Source organism: Equus caballus, chromosome 27 (assembly GCF_041296265.1).
Source record: "Equus caballus isolate H_3958 breed thoroughbred chromosome 27, TB-T2T, whole genome shotgun sequence".
Taxonomy (NCBI): domain Eukaryota; kingdom Metazoa; phylum Chordata; class Mammalia; order Perissodactyla; family Equidae; genus Equus; species Equus caballus.
The window spans coordinates 49,099,060-49,116,219 of record NC_091710.1 but is presented as its reverse complement, the minus strand read 5'-3'; the positions used below and the strand labels follow the sequence as shown (position 1 = coordinate 49,116,219).

At 38.6% G+C, this 17,160-nt stretch overlaps 1 protein-coding gene across 1 annotated transcript in view; it reads left to right on the top strand.

Moving 5' to 3' along the window:
• NEIL3 (nei like DNA glycosylase 3) overlaps positions 1-8,059 on the top strand; it is a 47,598-nt gene extending 39,539 nt beyond the window's left edge. The window contains exons 9-10 of the mRNA XM_001492688.6: positions 5,976-6,150; positions 7,596-8,059. Coding sequence (XP_001492738.4) covers positions 5,976-6,150; positions 7,596-7,778 — 358 coding nt within the window. The 3' untranslated portion in view covers positions 7,779-8,059. The remainder of the gene's footprint in view (positions 1-5,975; positions 6,151-7,595) is intronic.
• Positions 8,060-17,160: the final 9,101 nt, after the last annotated feature.

Here is a 17,160-nt window from a genome sequence, read left to right as displayed (position 1 = left end):
AGGTTACTCTTGGTGACATTTCTGCTAAAGAAGGTGGCCATATCTCAAACAGCCATGTGGGATGGTGTTCTTTATTTCAACCAGAAAGGCCCAAGAAGCATGCATGCTCCTTTTGTATCTGAAATAACAAGTTGTAATTCCAATTCAGAAACACTACCAGACCAGATATATTTTATGGGACTACCAACTACGCATTCAGAAGAATCTACACATTTAGGAGACTACCAGCTACATAGTCACATGACATCTGCTATCACCAGGGATGCAGAAATTTTAATTCACAGTGTCATCCCTTGTTCCTTAATGATTATTGGCAGCTCCTGAAACTGTCTGTCCACACTCCTTCCTCCTCGTTGTTGAGTCCCTTTAACTGGGCTTCCAGCTGTCACAACCTGATATTATACCTCCATCAGGGAGAGCCATTGCTCCACAATTTTCTTTCCAACCTGTTTTTTTTTTTTTCCTTCAGAAAGCAGGTGTTGTATATCCAGCATTTTTAAATGCAATGAAGAATATTTTAAAAGAAGTGAAAGTGAAGGGTCTTCTTCCCTTGCGTCTTTTCTTGCCGATGGGAGACCAGCACAGTAACTCTTTCTTTCTGGAATCTGAAGTAATCTCAGGAGGGATTCTGATTTCCAGCTTCTCCTCTGATTGGCTGTGCCTTTGCTGAGGGAAGGATTCTTCCTTTGGGCAGCAAGATGAAGCATCGCTTGGTGGACACTCCCAGACCAACCTCTGGGAATCCTTAAAGCTTGTTTCATAACAGAATTCTGAGACGGTTTTGGGTCATTCGATGCTTTCATCTCAAGTTTCCTATCCTATCTCTAAATTTACCATCAGTTAATTTTGATGATATTTCCTTGACTGATTTTTTAAAAAAATTTGTTCATAATCGTTTGTAATAACTCGTCTAACTTTTGTCTATCATGCAAATAATAGACATTTGAATTCAGCTATGGGGGCCAAACTTTTAGCTGACTGGATCAGCACACCACCTTTACACCTTAACCCTAATAAATGCCTGTGATGAAACTTTATGAAGGAGCTGGTTAAGAGCATCTGAATTGGGAGGTTACCCTGTAAGAAAATCATTTTTGAACGGCCTTTTCTGTTCTGTAGCTTAAGTGGAAAGAAGCAGATGTGATCGTTTTAAAATATTGTGGCATTCGCTGTACCCCGATGACGTATCTAGGCATATTTTCATTTCCTTAGTGCTTTGTAGAAAAATCTCAGATGATTTAACTAATGAATTAGGGATTTAAAAAGACATTAATGTAACCTTAATTTGAAGTGATTTCTTCATAAGCCATTAGTAATAGGGTCATATGATCAATCACAGCATACAACATTACTTAGAAACTCAGCAGCTTGTGTATGTGTTGAATGTAAGAACCCCAGGCCTGCGACTCGCAAATCAATCAAGATCAACCAGCAGAATAAATGTCAAGTGATGAAATACGTTCACCCAACAGCCCTTCTGCACCCAGCTACTTTACAAGGAATAAATTGCAAATTACTGTCATTTATTTCATTTTTCTCCTGGTCTGGCAGCTACCGTGTTCATCTTGTGGACACGATGCTGAGCAGAAGCCCACAACATAATACAATGAAAGCAGGTGGTCCACTCGGAGAATTTATAGGCAGTTTATTTTTTTTTAATAATTATATGGTAATTAATTCGCCTTTTGTTCTCTTAATTACTGATCTCATCACCACATGATACATGCTGTGTCAATGAGGCATATTTTTGGATTGGTCTTTAGACATACTTGAATTTCATCCAGCTACTGGATTATAAATTCGATGGTTGAACCAGTTTTTAAGCAGTGAAGAGTAACTGGTAGGAACAGTTTTAAGTCTTTAATCCAATTATTGCAAATACAGAGGAAAACACAGTGATTCATTTTCAAAGAATATGTATATTTTAGATTAAAGTTTTTCCTGAGCTGTTGCAAAAGCTCATGTAGATGAATGAAATGAAACTAACAAAATCACTGACATTTTGCGGCCGGCCTGGCAGCGCAGCGGTTAAGTTCACCCACTCCACTTCGGTGGCCTGGGGTTCTCTGGTTCAGCTCCCAGGTGTGGACCTATGCACTGCTTATCAAGCCATGCTATGGCAGGTGTCCCACATATAAAATAGAGGAAGATGGGCACAGATGTTAGCTCAGGGCCCATCTTCCTCAGCAAAAAGAGAGGGGGATTGGCAGTGGGTGTTAGTTCAGGGCTAATCTTCCTTAAAAAAAAACAAAACACTGGTATTTTCCCATGTCTGCTGCCATCAGGGTCACCAAAGTTTTCTCTCTCATCACCAGTGAAGCACTGACCCCTGGTATTCACTTCTTCAGAATCACCTGGGACCATCCAGGATGAGTCATTTAACCTGTTTGTTTGTTTGTTTTAATCCTCAAAACACTGCTGAGCTACAAAATCTACCTTCAATGAGACTGATTAGTTCAAAAAAATTTTAGACAATATTTTATTATAATGAATCACCCTATCTCTAAAATAAGAGAAACCATGATAAATTGATCACTGAAAAAATAATTTCATTTTAAAATTACAAACCTGTGCTTGGTAATGCCCTCCTTCTTGATAATAGTTTTAATCTGATCTCTGTCCAATGTTATTTGTTTATTTATTAATTAATAAATACTTACTGAGGACCTATCATGCATCAAGCATTGCTCTTGGTTCTAGTGAGCTCTGCCTCAGCAAACTACAGCCACCAGGGCCAAATCCAGTCAGCCATCATGTTTTGTAAATAAAGTTTTATTGCAACATATCCCATTCCCATTGGTCTACATATTGTCCGTGGTTGCTTTTCATGCTACAACAGCAGAGTTGAGTAGTTGCAACAGAGACCATAAGACCCGTTAGCCTAAAATATGTGCTATCTGAAAAGATTTGCCAATCCTTGATCTATTATGTTAATAGAGCATTTATAATCCGGAATTAATATTCAAAATGATGGTCCTAGTTAAACTATCCGGTATGCTACGTTTACTTGAGAAAATGCTCTGCTACGTTTTAGAAAGTTTTTAAATAATGATTGAAACGAAGAGGAATCAAGATGGCCTCCATTAATCAGAACATTTAATTATCCTGGATAATGTTTTCTATCATAAAATTAAGATTAGTTGTGCGTATTTAGAGTCGGTCGATGCGATCACAGGTGGCATCAGTAGCTTCACCGCATTAGCTCAGTGCTTTCCAACTTACTGTGCATATGAATCGCCTGGGAATCATGTTAACATGCAGATTCCAATTCTGCCAGTGATCTGGGGGAGGGGCAGATAATTCTGTATTTCTGAGCAGCTCCCAGCTTCTGGTCAGGGGACCACACTCTTGAGTACCAGGGATAAGATACCATATGGCTATTTTTTTCTTTAAGTTTATACTAAGGAAGAAATGGAATGGAAGACAGAGATGAGGAATCAGAGGGAAGATGTGGGGCCTTTCCTTTCCTCCTTAATCCTACTTTCCACCTATGCTCCTACCCAGAAAAGCTTTACCAGTCAGAGAGTCTAAACCTCTCCTGGGGTATGTGGAACCCTGGAGATTTCTAGGTTGAAGCAATGGGTTAGAAAATGTTTAACTAATTGTTATATAAGACAGCCACCTTCAAAATACATAAGACATAAAACTGTTGGCATGTGTGTTCTTCTTCTAATAAGAAAGCATCACTGGGGCCTGGCCCTGTGGCCAAGTTCATGTGCTCCGCTTTGGCGGCCTGGGGCTTTGCCATTTGGGATCCTGGGCTCGGACATGGCACCGCTCATCAAGCCATGCTGAGGTGGTGTCCCACAAAGCACAACCAGAAGGACCTACTACTAGAATATACAACTATGCACTGGGGGGCTTTGGGGAGAAGAAGAAGGAAAAAAAAAAGATTGGCAATAGATGTTAGCTTAGGTGCCAATCTTTAAAAAAAAGAAAAAAGCATCATTGCATTGTTAATATTCTTAACTTCATTATTTCTCCTTTAAAAGCTTTTCTAAAAGCACTGTTTATGACCCACTTGCTTCCATTTTGAAATCAGTTGACTCTTCTACAACCATCAAAATATTTAGCTTCTCTTGAAGTTAAAGTTTTAGTATTGTTTCTTTTCGTGGGGTCTGGGCCTGGTGAAATGGAGGGGGGTTGTGGAAAAGAGAAGCCTGTTGTCCCTCAGCTCCCCTATTCCTGGCTGGTATTACCATGGTTCTAAGATACAAGCCACCACCCCAAAACAGTTGCTGGTGAAATATGTAATTATAGTGATTTCCTTGGCCATGCCTACAGCTGCTTCCATTTTACAAATGCCTGCTGTGATGACAGCTTCAGAAACTGCCCTCAGAATGTTTGAGTCCATTTAAAGCAATATATTTAAGCCTCTTTTATAAAGGAGTTTAAGCAAATTTCATCACAAATAAAAGATCTCTTATATGTCAGTTATATCTCCATAAAACCCAGTGGCACAGCGGTTAAGTGCACATGTTCCGCTTTGGCAGCGCAGGGTTCACCAGTTTGGATCGTGGGTGCAGACGTGGCACCGCTTGTCAAGCCATGCTGTGGCAGGGGTCCCTCATATAAAGCAGAGAAAAATGGGCATGGATGTTAGCTCAGGGCCAGTCTTCCTCAGCAAAAAAAGAGGAGGATTGGCTCAGGGCTAATAGTCCTCAAAAAACAAAGAAAACAAAAACCAATGAAACTGAGTGAAAAAGATCTCCTACTCTGAACATTTCAATTAGATCTGATGCCTTGAGGCATCATTATAGCAACAAGTATGTAAAGAATATAGTTTACCAACAAAGAAAAGGGGAACTACCTCTGATTTTTAAGTATTTTTAAAAATTATTTAAGAATGATGTTTTGTCCCTTAGAAATTAATTTTTAAAAATGAGAAAGGATGACCTTTTTATCATTAAAAAGTTTTAAAATAGGATATTAGAGGGAAGGACTTCTGGTTATAATTAACTTGAGTTCTTTTTCTCTTCAACTGGTTTATTAAAAAGACTAACTCTTATAAAGGCGTTATTAAAAATATGCAAAATATAAAAATTAAAGATAATCATGAAGCCCATTTTCAAAGAGAAAATTCTGCGTTTACAGACACGGTAGAAGGCCAGCTCCCGCCCTTTATACCCTGTTTGCAGGAATAACCTCCAGACACTCTTGATCCTAATCATGGGGGGAATAAAGCTCCCCTACCAGCTTTACAAAAATGCGCATTTCTGCCCTGCCAGCAGCCTGGCTGAAATATGATTGCAACTATTATAGTAGCCTTGATCAAAAAAAGCATAGAAAATTGTCTTGAAAGTGGACAGTAGAGAGAGTGATCTCTTTGGCCTTGTCAGAGCCATTGATGCGAGCTTGCTACTGATGAGAAAATAATTAGAGAAGATTGTGACTCTAGTTACTTTGGGGGCCGGAGGGGCAGCTGGACTTGAGAATATTTTAGAGGAAATAGAAGTGGCCACACTGTAATGTTGACTAAGAAGAACTGAATATTACAGACAAAAACTGAGAAAATTGGATGTGTTGGATGCACAATTCAGCTGTGTTTTTATTCTTAAGAAATTTAAATTACGTGGTTTAGGTACTACATAGGTAGCTGTGGAAGTAAATTAGAATTACCTGGGCAAAGCAAGAGTTAAAAAGACTTTGTGTGTGTAGTTACCTAAAGTTGACCGTGGCCCACTCAAGAAGTGTGGTAACTTCTTAAGGAATTTACCAGGGAAACTGATAATGAGTTTAGATTGTCACCTCTGCACATTACGTGACTCCATCCTACTAAACTTACACATTTCCTCCTCATGAAGCTTATAGATGCAATGGAGAAAATATCATTAGCAATATTAATTGTTGCAATATTAGCAATATTTTTGGTACAATTTCTTTGTAGAAGCAGAATTCCAACATGAGGGTAAGATCGTGTAAATGACTCCTTTAGCACTATTGTGCTGTAGTTATTTTGTAACCTGTCATTACAGGGAACTTCAAATTAAGATGACAGATGGCCCCTGTGCAGGGAATGCCAGCAGTCCACGCTGCAGTCAACACCACCGCCTCTGCGCGCTCCGAGTTGTGAGGAAGGATGGCGAAAACAAAGGCAGGCAGTTCTATGCTTGTCCGCTACCTAGAGAAGCACAATGTGGATTTTTCCAAGTATGTGTGAGATTTATCGAGCTTACCATAGCGTAATTGACTACTTCAGTTATTAAAATGTAACAGAGCAATCCTTTTCCAGGTTTACCTTTAAATTTTAAATGGCCATATTGATATTCAGGCTAAAGCCTGAATGTTGAATAAATTTAGATTCAAAGAGGTTCATTAAAAAAAGGAAAAATTAATCCTATAATAGCTATCAGATTATTGGAGTATGCCCTATTTATAACCACACGTGTAGAAGCGTTGCCCTTGGTTTATAAAGATAGAAAGGTTTTGAGTAACTTTCCGAGGTGGCTAATAATCCAAGATACAAATTTGCTGTTTCTAACTTCAGTGTGACATCAAAACCTTTGGCTTATGTGTTGGCTAGAGAGACACGAGAAAAATAATTTACATGCCTTGCATTTATGATAAACTTAGTGAATCCTACGATACAGCTTGACCAAAAAAAAAAGTGATGGCCTGGTAACAATTTAGATATAGGCGATTTCTCACTCCTTTCCAGTCTCTGAGTATGTCCCTGAAAATGAATGTGAGGTAGAAGACAAGAATCTGGGTCTTTTTAGTCGGTCTCACTTTCTGCATTCCTCAGAGTGTGAGCATTTCACGATGCTGAGCGTGATTCTAACGTTTAAAGATACATATTTTTCCAATTGCTTCATCTGATGCGTAACTGAGAAAAGAAAATATTGATCTGTTTCAGTGCTGGAGCAAAAATTTTCTGCTTGGGCTTATTGAGAGAGAAAACATCTGTCTTCAGTGTGGTAACTTCTTAAGGAATTTACCAGGGAAACTGATAATGAGTTGAGATTGTCACCTCTGCACATTACGTGACTCCATCCTGCTAAACTGACATGTTTCCTCCTCAAGAAGCTTATAGATGCAATGGAGAAAATATCATTAGCAATGTTAATAAAGTCGCAGCCTGCCTTATACCTCTCTTGAGGACAAAATTAATAAGAATGAGAATAATACAGTGGAATCTGCCTAAATTAGTCCAAGTAATTCTATATTGGGTTTTTTCTCTTCCTAAGAGACTAAGGAAGTTTAGTGTTAGAATCATGACAAATCTTTGATCTTCATAGTTTTAACTAAAACAGATCTATTGCAGGAACATTGGTGAGCACTTTACACAAGATTTTGATAGTTTTCAATTGTTCTCAATAAAGTGAAGAAACTTCTGAAAATACACCTTTAGACAAAGAGAAGCTCAGAATTAGGGCGATTTGCTGTGTGGTTCAAATGAATTTGTAAGAGATGCTTCTTACAGGATATAACCTTTTATAAGGGCCACAACTAATGATTTATGTCTATTTACAATGTCAGATTAATAGTAACAGCAGGGAAGACAATATGTCACCAATCAGACACATCCAGGTTTAGCCTGCACATCATTCTAACCTCCATCTAAACCTTACAATCTTCCCGTTTTCCCCCCACAGTGGGCAGATTTGTCCTTCCCATTCTGCGACCACGGCAAACGCTCCATCATGAGAACAGTGCTGAAGATAGGACCTAATAATGGAAGGAATTTTTTTGTGTGTCCTCTTGGGAAGGAAAAACAGTGCAGTTTTTTCCAGTGGGCAGAAAATGGGCCAGGAATAAAAATTCTCCCAGGATGCTGATATTTTCTCCTTTTGTAGAATAGCTGTATTTAATCTCCTCAGACTGTGGATCATGTTTTGTCCCCTTTTCTTCAATAGAAAGGTTGTGGAAGATCTATGGTACGTTGTAAAGTTATTCCAATATTTGAGAACTTTTTATTTGTGTCACCTTTCCATTCTATGGCTGTTTTTTTTTTTTCCCTTAATGACTGCTGTATGTGTTTCATTGAATGGACAGTATATTCCACTTAGAATGTATATTTAATGCATTTAGTAAAGACAATAAAGTATTTTTAGTCTGCTCTTGGTCTCTTGTAACTTCTTTGGGGAAACTGATTGTTTTTAGGAGAGGATTACGCAGTACAATAGAATAATGTATTGTGTCTGTAATGAATAATTTTCTCAGGTATTGCTATTCAATGTATGATTGAAGGTACTTGTTTTCTTAAATGAAATCTCCTTTATGGAAAATAATATTTTGTTTTTGTAACTCTGTTTAACAAGTATCAAGCTCCTGTTGGATGCTAGAGATGTGCCAATCACTTGTATAACTTTAAATGTATTTTCATGGAAAGCTATGGGGATTCAGAATATAAAAAGTAACATTTAAGAACAGAAGAAGTTTGCATGTCTTTAAAGAAGTTGATTTAAATTTTTCTAATCTTGATCCTAATATCTGTTAATTTTTTAAAAGAAGGCAATTTTAAAAGTATAATAATGTACTATTATTTTTTTATTTCTAGTTTTATTTTAACTCCCTTTTTTTTCCCCCCCAAATTTAGTTCAGGTAACTATATTATTTCCCCAAAGAAAAGAAAACCTCAATCTTAAAGTTTTTCTGCATGTTTGTGGAGAATTCCATGCAGGGCTGGTTCAATCTGTTAAAAAACAAAAGACAGCTTGGAAGATGGCTTGAGCCCCTTTGCATTCTCTCACTCAATTGTCCATGCAGGGCTGTGGGAGTTAACAGCATATGAAATTACCATCAAGGACAGAGCTTATTTCATAGTCTTAGATATGCTGGAACTCTACACTGAAGAGACAGACTTAGAACCAACTTCAGATCAGTGATCTTAACCGGGCAATGACTACCGGGCTGACCAGGACCTGGACTGGACCATTGATGATCTTAGTGACCCCATGTGAACTACACAAGCTGTGCCTGCAGAAGCCCACTGCAAATTAATTGAGCAAGAAGTAGGGAAAAGACCCATTGCAAATCAGGCCTCCAGAAATTCCCATCGCTAAAAAGTAGCAAATAAATTACGAGGAAATACAGGCCAATTAAACACAACAGATTTCAATGATAAGTTCAGATATTTATCTAATAAATGTGCAGGATTTATATGAAGAAAATTTTACTGACAAGCATCAAAAAACCAGATGGACAGAAAACAGGATCTTGTTTGAAAAGGATGGATGTTTAACAATGGCATTCTTCCAAACTTAATTTTGAGTTTAAATAATTTCCCAGTAAAACCTCTAGGAGGTTTCCACCTCCATTCTGGAGTAAACTCTGAACCCAACCTGGATCCTGGACAACTGGATAAGTAGGTTCTGGACAAAATCGAAAACAATACTGGAGACTGAACAAAAGCAGGCAGATTCTGAAGGGATTTAAAATTTGGGAGAAGGGACCACCTGGAGGTGATTTCCTATTTTTTACAGTTTTTTTGTCTTGAGGGCAGAACAAAGTATCAGGCAGCCTGGCTGAAAAAATCCATTCTTTGTGGCCTGAAGAGCCAGCACACAGTTTGGACAACCACAGCCAGTGGAAAGAGGGAAAATCTCAGGAGAGGTTCCAAGAGGGGGAGCCCAAGTTCTGTGTTTAACCCTGCCTGTGTCGTTGACTGACCACTGAACCACACACACGCGCATGGGGCAGAGTGAACACAAAGCAGCCAAAGGTGAAAGAACTGAACCAAGGTTTAATCCGCCGCCCAAGAGAATTTGCAGTTTGAATCCAACCAAATTAGTTGCCCGAGACAAAAACATCTCTAGAGAAACAACACTCTCTAGAGGAATATACCACATCCAGAGTCTCCACCAGGTAGTATTCACAATATTCAGGATTCCATCCGAATTATGCAGAGAATCAGAATAATATGGCCGAGGTTCAGAGAAAAGACAACCAAGACTGACTCCAAGGTGACCAAGATGTTGGAATTAACAAGCATGGATTTTAACTGGATTTTAACTATCGTAACTATGCTCATTGAGGCAAATGCTAAAGGGAAACGATACTAGATGGAAATGCAAATCTTTAAAAAGCAATACAGAAAATCTGAAATGGCAAGTATATAAATAAATATAAAATATTGTTTTTACTTCAGTTTTTAAAAATACATAGGACTGTTTCAAGCAAAAAATTATAACATTGTCTTAGGAGACGTATAATGTATGGAAATACAACATGATAACTACAGCATAAGGACAGAGGCTGAAGGAGCTATACGATTGCAAGTTTTCTACGTTTTATGTGCAGTGGTACCATATTAACTCTAATTGCAGAAGGTTCAGTATGTGTGTGTAATACCCATTCCCGGATTTGGGAAGTTTTCTAGCACTATTTCTTCGAATATTGTCTCAGTCGCACACTCTTCCCCCTCTCCTGAGATTCCAATGATACAAATAATAGATCGTTAGATTGTTATTGTTCCACAAATCCCTGGGTTCTGTTTATCTTTCCCAGTCTATTTTTCTCTCTCTTGTTCAAACTGAGTAAATGTTATTGATCTGTCTTCAGGTTCACTGACTCTATTCTCTTTCATGGTCACTCTGCTATTGAGACCATCCAGCCAGTTTTTTTTTTCGATGCTTGTGTTTTTTAGCCCTGTCGTTTCCACCTCATTCTTTTTTATAACTTCTGTTTCTTTGCTGAGATTTGCCATTTTTTTCATTGGTTTCCAGAAAATGTAGAATCGATTCTGAAAACATGACCACATTAAAATCCTTGTCGGTAATTCTAAATATCTAATTTATCTCAGTATTGTTGTGAGTTGAATGTCTTTTCTCCTTCGTGTTGTGCCTTTCCTGCTTTGGGCATGACAGGTGAGTTTTGGTTGTATCCTGGATGTGTGGTTATTATGTTAGGAGACTCTAGGTCCTATTTAAATCTTCTGTCTTCTCATGTTGTCATCTGTTTAGGTTGAGTGTGTAGGTTCTGACTTACACTGTGGGCTTTGGTCCCAATGACAGTTTGGTTTTCAGAGCCCTTGCAATGCATTCTGGTCTGCTTCATTCTGGTCTTCCTGGGGGTCCTCATCAATCCCTCTGGTGCTGTCTTGCAGGCACGGAAGGTGATTCCCTGGGCTGCCTGGTGCTCCCAGGCCACCTTTTGCAGGTGAGTATGGACAGAAGCCTCTGTGCCTGTGTCTCTTTATGCCACCGGCTGGAGGGAGGCAGCTATTCTTATTGTCCCACATCAACAACATTGATTCCCACAGCAGGAGGACCAGGACTATCAACTTTCAGAGCCTGCATCTGTGCATCATTGTGCTGAACTTTTCGAAGATGCTCTGTGGTCTGTTGCTATTCATCTTTGTGGAGTTTATCTGCCCATTTCCTGGTATTTCAAATCAATAGCATATGAATATAAAGGGTTTTCATGATGAGGATAGGAAAACTGAGAATAAGATAGAAGGTAAAAAAATGAGAAAGATGAGGATCTTAAAAGCCACTGTTACTTTGTGACAGCTGCTGTCACTTTTCATAGATTATTTCATTTAATCCTCTTGACCGCCTATGAAGTAGGCTTTATTATTGTTGTTGCTGTTTCTAATTTTTCGGTTTAGGAAACCTGGCTTGATGTAGGTTAAGTAAGAAATGTGTGTGTACACAGGCTATGGTTTGAATGAAGTTCGCATAGCACTAAAGCCCACACTTTGCATAAGCCATTCTCCTGTCCATGTACTAAAGGAAAGTGACTGTCCTCAGAGTCACATAGCTTTAACATTTACAAATATCTGACATACAAATGAAAATAAATACAAATGATGATAAGATCATGGTAATTTTTTCTCTAAAATTTGTCATGTTAAAATTTCTATAAATTTATTTTAAATTTCTGTTGTTTTCCATTGCTTTTATTTATTTAGCTTCCAATTAAAAAAAATTTGTTTTTTAGAGGCCAGCCTGGTGGCATAGTGGTTGAGTTCACGCACCCACTTCACCGGCCCAGGGTTCGCAGGTTCGGATCCTGGGAGCAGACCTAGCACTGCTCATCAAGCTACACAGTGGAAAAAGAATGCTGCCTTACTGCTACACCGTAATTCATAACATAGAGAGAGAAAAAAAATGTAAGTACTCTTCACAATGCCCACGGGTTTAACCTCTTCATTTTACAGGAAACCAAGTCAACGGCTTTAAATAACTTCTTAGTTTTTAATTACTCTCTCTTCAGCACCTACTATGTGAAAAATTCAGTGATAGGTATTTTAAAGAAGATCTTGCCAATACATAAATGAGGTAGAAAATGAGAAGGGATAATAGCCTTATAAGCAAAGTGTGGAAGGGAACAGGAAAGGGGAGCTCATATCTGATTCATGAGCTAGAGGAGCTTCGGGAAAGAGAGCACAGTGGGAACTTCCCCTTTTTGAAGATCTGCTTATGTAGAAGGGCATTTCAGGCAGTAGGTGCGGTGTAAGCAAAGGTGTCTAAGAGCATCAGCCCAGGGAATGTGTGGGCAATAGCAAATAGTCCTGTTTGGCTCCATCGTAGGGCATGTGTAGGAAAATACAGGAAGAAAATTCTGTAAAGGAAGAACTAATCCCATTTCGCTACTACAAATGGAGTTCCTAAGATGGGCCAGCTCTTTGTCTGAGGATATAAAAATAAATAAGTTTCTCTCTCACCTTAAGGAGCCCATGGGCAGAGAAGCAAGCCAATGCTCACTGGGGCTTGTGCTACATCAATGATGAAAACAAAGGAGCTTTTGAACAAATGAGAAAAGGAATCTATTCTGCCAGTGTTATGGGAGACAGTGTGCATAGTGTTTAATTACTCAGATTCTGGAATAAGACTGAGTTCTGAAGTCAGACTGCTAGTTCAAAGACCTGCTCTCCCTTTACCTTGACCTGGACCATGAGACCTTGAACATGATGTTTTATTCAGCTCTGGCTACTGGATGCCAAGGCTTAGTTACTTTGTTGGTTGGATGGTGATAATGATGGTACCATCTCACAGCACTGTCTTGAGGATAAAGGACTATTTCCTTTTAAAGGGCTTAGCACAGTCCCTGGTGGTTATAACACTCATAGTGTTTCCGGGAAAGCAGGTCTTGGACTCGCACAGTTCCACCCAGAGTGATGGCCCCAAGCAGTCCACGGGTCCCATTCATTGAAATCTGTTTTAAGCCCAGTGCTCAGAAAGGCAGAGCAAGGCCTGGGGAAGAACCCTATTGTTCTTGGAAGCTGCAGAATGAAAGCCAAGGAGTTTGGGGTTGAAATACTTCCTAGTTCTTCTTTGAGTCCTACTTGCGTCTCTAGTAAAAGAATAGAGAGAGCAGATAAAGACAGGCAGTTTACAAGAGATGAAAAGTGAAAAAGTGATGATAGAAAAAAGAAAAAGGCCTTGTGAACAGAAAGACAAAGAAGAAGACAAATGCCTAAAACATCTATCCAGACACTTTGCCTCCATTTTTGGCAATTGGAAACACAGATATACGAATAGTCAACGAAAGAACCGTCTTCTAAATTTTTTAAAGTACATACTAGCTTTTTGGACAAGATGCTACCATAAAATGCAAAACTGCAAAGCGAATTAGCAGTCTCATTACAACAATTCCATATCCACCTTCCATGTTAATATCTCTGTGTCACTCCCAATTGCCAGTGTTGGCATCTTGGTTTACATATTAATAAATACGTGTCTCCTTTTAATATACATACATTTTTCTCATTATTATGTTATTACATTCAGCGTCTTTGGCAGCATTTTTAAAGAATTTATTTTGCTGTCAATGGCAGAAAACAATTTAGGAAACTGAACAGAGCAGGAAAAATGTTAAATCTAAGTATTTGAGTTGGTTATTGACTCATTAGTTTAATAACTCATTTTCTCCAAACTTGAATAATTTAAATGCATTAGAAATGATACAGTATTAAAAAGTGCATTCTTAAAATGGTAAACACTGGATGTAGGATCTGAGTTTGTAGTTATTACTTATTTAAAATAAACAAGCAAATTCTGTTGAGATATGTTCTCATTTTCAGGAATGGTCTATTAGCAGGCAGCAGCGAGCACAACAATTAACCATATCAGCACATTAAAGTCGAAGTGTAAACTCAACGTCGCAGCAAATACACATCCTACCATGGCCTATTAAGTAATCAGAAATGATTGCAGATAATTAGCTCATGAACAGCTGCATAAACTCAAGTATTCCATTTTTTATCAGGCATGGAGACTTCAAGTGGAAGGGAGGTTTATCAGCTATGTCTTGAACTGGGTGGGAATGTCATCATGAAACAAAATTTGGGACATATTCTAACGTTTGAGGGCATATTGCCATTTTAAATTTTCTTCTGATAATACTCCTAATGCTCACATGAGTATAGTTCCATGAGTGAAAACTATGGAAACAAGGATATTACCAGTGACCAAAAAGCTCTTGTAAAATTGGAAATTGAATAGGATAATACAGAAATCAATTATTAAGAATCTTTTAATGAGTATGTGTCCTTCATACTTGTTTGTATTTTTAGTTCAAATTTGATTTACACATTCCCATATATCCCTTCTGAACGAGATTATGTTCAAATATCTGAGTGATATATACAGTAACTATATAGTTGCATTTAAATTAATAAATGTTACTTGATTTGTATTTCTTAAAAAATGTGGTTTCCTTTTTTTCTATCCCCTTTTTTACTAAAGAAAATATGCTGGACAGAACATGATAACTCTCTTTAGAAATCTGAGGGACTGATATGAAAAACAATTATGTTTATTTCATACAGGCCCAGAAAAACAGAATTAAGAAACATAGGTTTAATAAAAAGGACAAAACTCCAAAAATTAGAGTTCTTAGAACTGAATTAGGTACACTGTGAGGTGCTTAGGTCCTGCCTTAGGGATGTTATCCAATAAATTCAGTGAGCACCCTCCTTCAACGGTGGATATGGTTACGAGGGACCTCAAGTTCTGTCAAAGCTTCCTTCCCATTGTAAAATTCTGGGAACTAAACCCCTACAGGAGATGCTTCAGCATCAAATGCATGTGTTGTCATCAACAGTGCTCAGCTTTTGAGTGGTACTTTGTGAATACTTGCGTTAAAGATTTTACGTGAAATTACATTTAGCACGTTTATTGTTTTTTGACAGAAGCTAGTTTTCATTTTATTTGTAGACTTGCCAAGGATAAAACGGATAGATAGATAGATAGATAGATAGATAGGTAGGTAGGTAGATAGATAGATAGATAGATAGATAGATAGATAGATAGATAGATGATAAAGGGTAATAAACATAAGGTTAAGAAGCATGAATTTCTCTCACAGAGAATTAGTTCTATTACACGTATTTTATATTTGTTTTCTCTCTAGTTATCCTCATTTTCATAAGCATTCACTCAACAAATATTTACATGCCTGTTGCTGTGCTCGGCTGAAAGTATAGATGAAGAACAGTGTGCCCCAAGGAGCTTAAGGTTTGTGGAGAAATAAGCATTCAGAGCAACAATGGAGTTACAGTTCAATGTGACAAGAGCCATGGTGGAGAGGCACAGGTGCACAGAGAAATCCAGAAAAAGAAGTTCCCTGGCACCCAGAAGGAGACCTAGAAGCCTACCTAGGAGGTAAGGCTGGAGTTTAGGAGGAGGCTGTAGGCAAAGAGAAGAGTTGTTAAAGACTATTTGGCATAGAAAGAGGCTATTGGCTTTTGCCTGTGAAAGATAACGGGAGCTCCAATCAACCAGCTCTGCTAGTGGTAATTATTCTCAGGTTGTTCATTCACTGCAAATTATTAATTGCTCTCGCTCAAATTTCCAAGAGTGAGCTTACTATAACTGCATTTCCTAGAGCAGTGCTAGGAAAGGTGCTCATAAAAATGGGGACCGGCAACATCAGCATCACTTTAGGGCTTGGTAGACCCTCCAGGGTTAAGGCCCCCGATTTTGCTGTAGCACGGCCTCCAGGTGAGCCTTCTGCACGCTCAAGTTGGCGAACCACCGTTCTGGAGCAGAGTATTTGCATGTGTTTTAGAAAACATTTTAATCTACTGTACTGGAATGAGCATGCCATACTTCTCTCTTCTTTTTAAATGTGTTGTGATAGTAGGTAAATTAATTTGAAATGGAATGCGAATGCGCGGTTGAGAAAAGAGCAATGAATGGACTGGGAGGCGGCTGACCTGGTTTCTAATTCCAGCCCTGCCACTAAATCATAATAATAATTGCCACTAAATAATGTGTAACTCTGCCAAGATACGGAACTTCTCTTGGATCTCTGAGTCTTCAGCCATAAAACAAGGAGGTTGTCTTAAAGATTTCTAAAACTCTTTTCCAAGTCTAAAATATTTTGATTTTGAACGGATTTTTAATACTAATTATTTTCATAATTAAATAATTTAATCATGCCAGTCTCTTTGCAGATTACCTTCCATTGTTCTCTCTTCTTGTGTCTTTTGAAATCAGTCCGTCCTGCCCTTGCTGGCTGCTATGCTTCCTCTCCATCACTTTTAAACGTGCTTTCATTCTGCCTTCCGTCTCTTGGGTCAGTGGTTGCTTCACTACACAATTGTTTAAAATGAGATTCTCTTGGGGCCAACCCATGGCCAAGTGGCTAAGTTTGTGCACTCAGCATCGACGGCCCAGGGTTTCACTGGTTTGGATCCTGGGTATGGACATGGTATCGCTCATCAGGCCATGCTGAGGTGGCGTCCCACATAGCACAACCAGAAGGACCTACAACTAGAATATACAACTATGTCCTGGGGGGTTTTGCGGGGAAGAAGAAGAAGGAAAAAAAGTGGCAACAGATGTTAGCACAGGTGCCAATCTTAAAAAAAATAGTAAAATAAAATGAGATACTCTTACTTTCATACATGTTCACTCTCACGAAGACTCCTTGATTCAAACTCCCCAGTAGACTTTCAGAGGAAAACAAAACCAGCAGCACTCATCTCAGCGTGTGAAACATCCTGTCTTGCATGTCAACTGAACCACTCACAGGGGGTGGGAACTAAGAGGAAAACAACGTTTCACTAAGTTATGATTTCAGAAGCTGGAGACCCAGGGAAAGAATTTGACCCTTTTGTTTGTACACAGTACGTTCGAATTTTCCTCCTTCCTCCCTTTCTCCTTCCTCCTTTCCTCCCTCCCTCCCTTCCTTCCATCCTCTCTGGTTTTTGTGTGTTGATCTTTCTACTGAATAGCTTTGCTACCAAATCTTGCATGTGTGAAACTG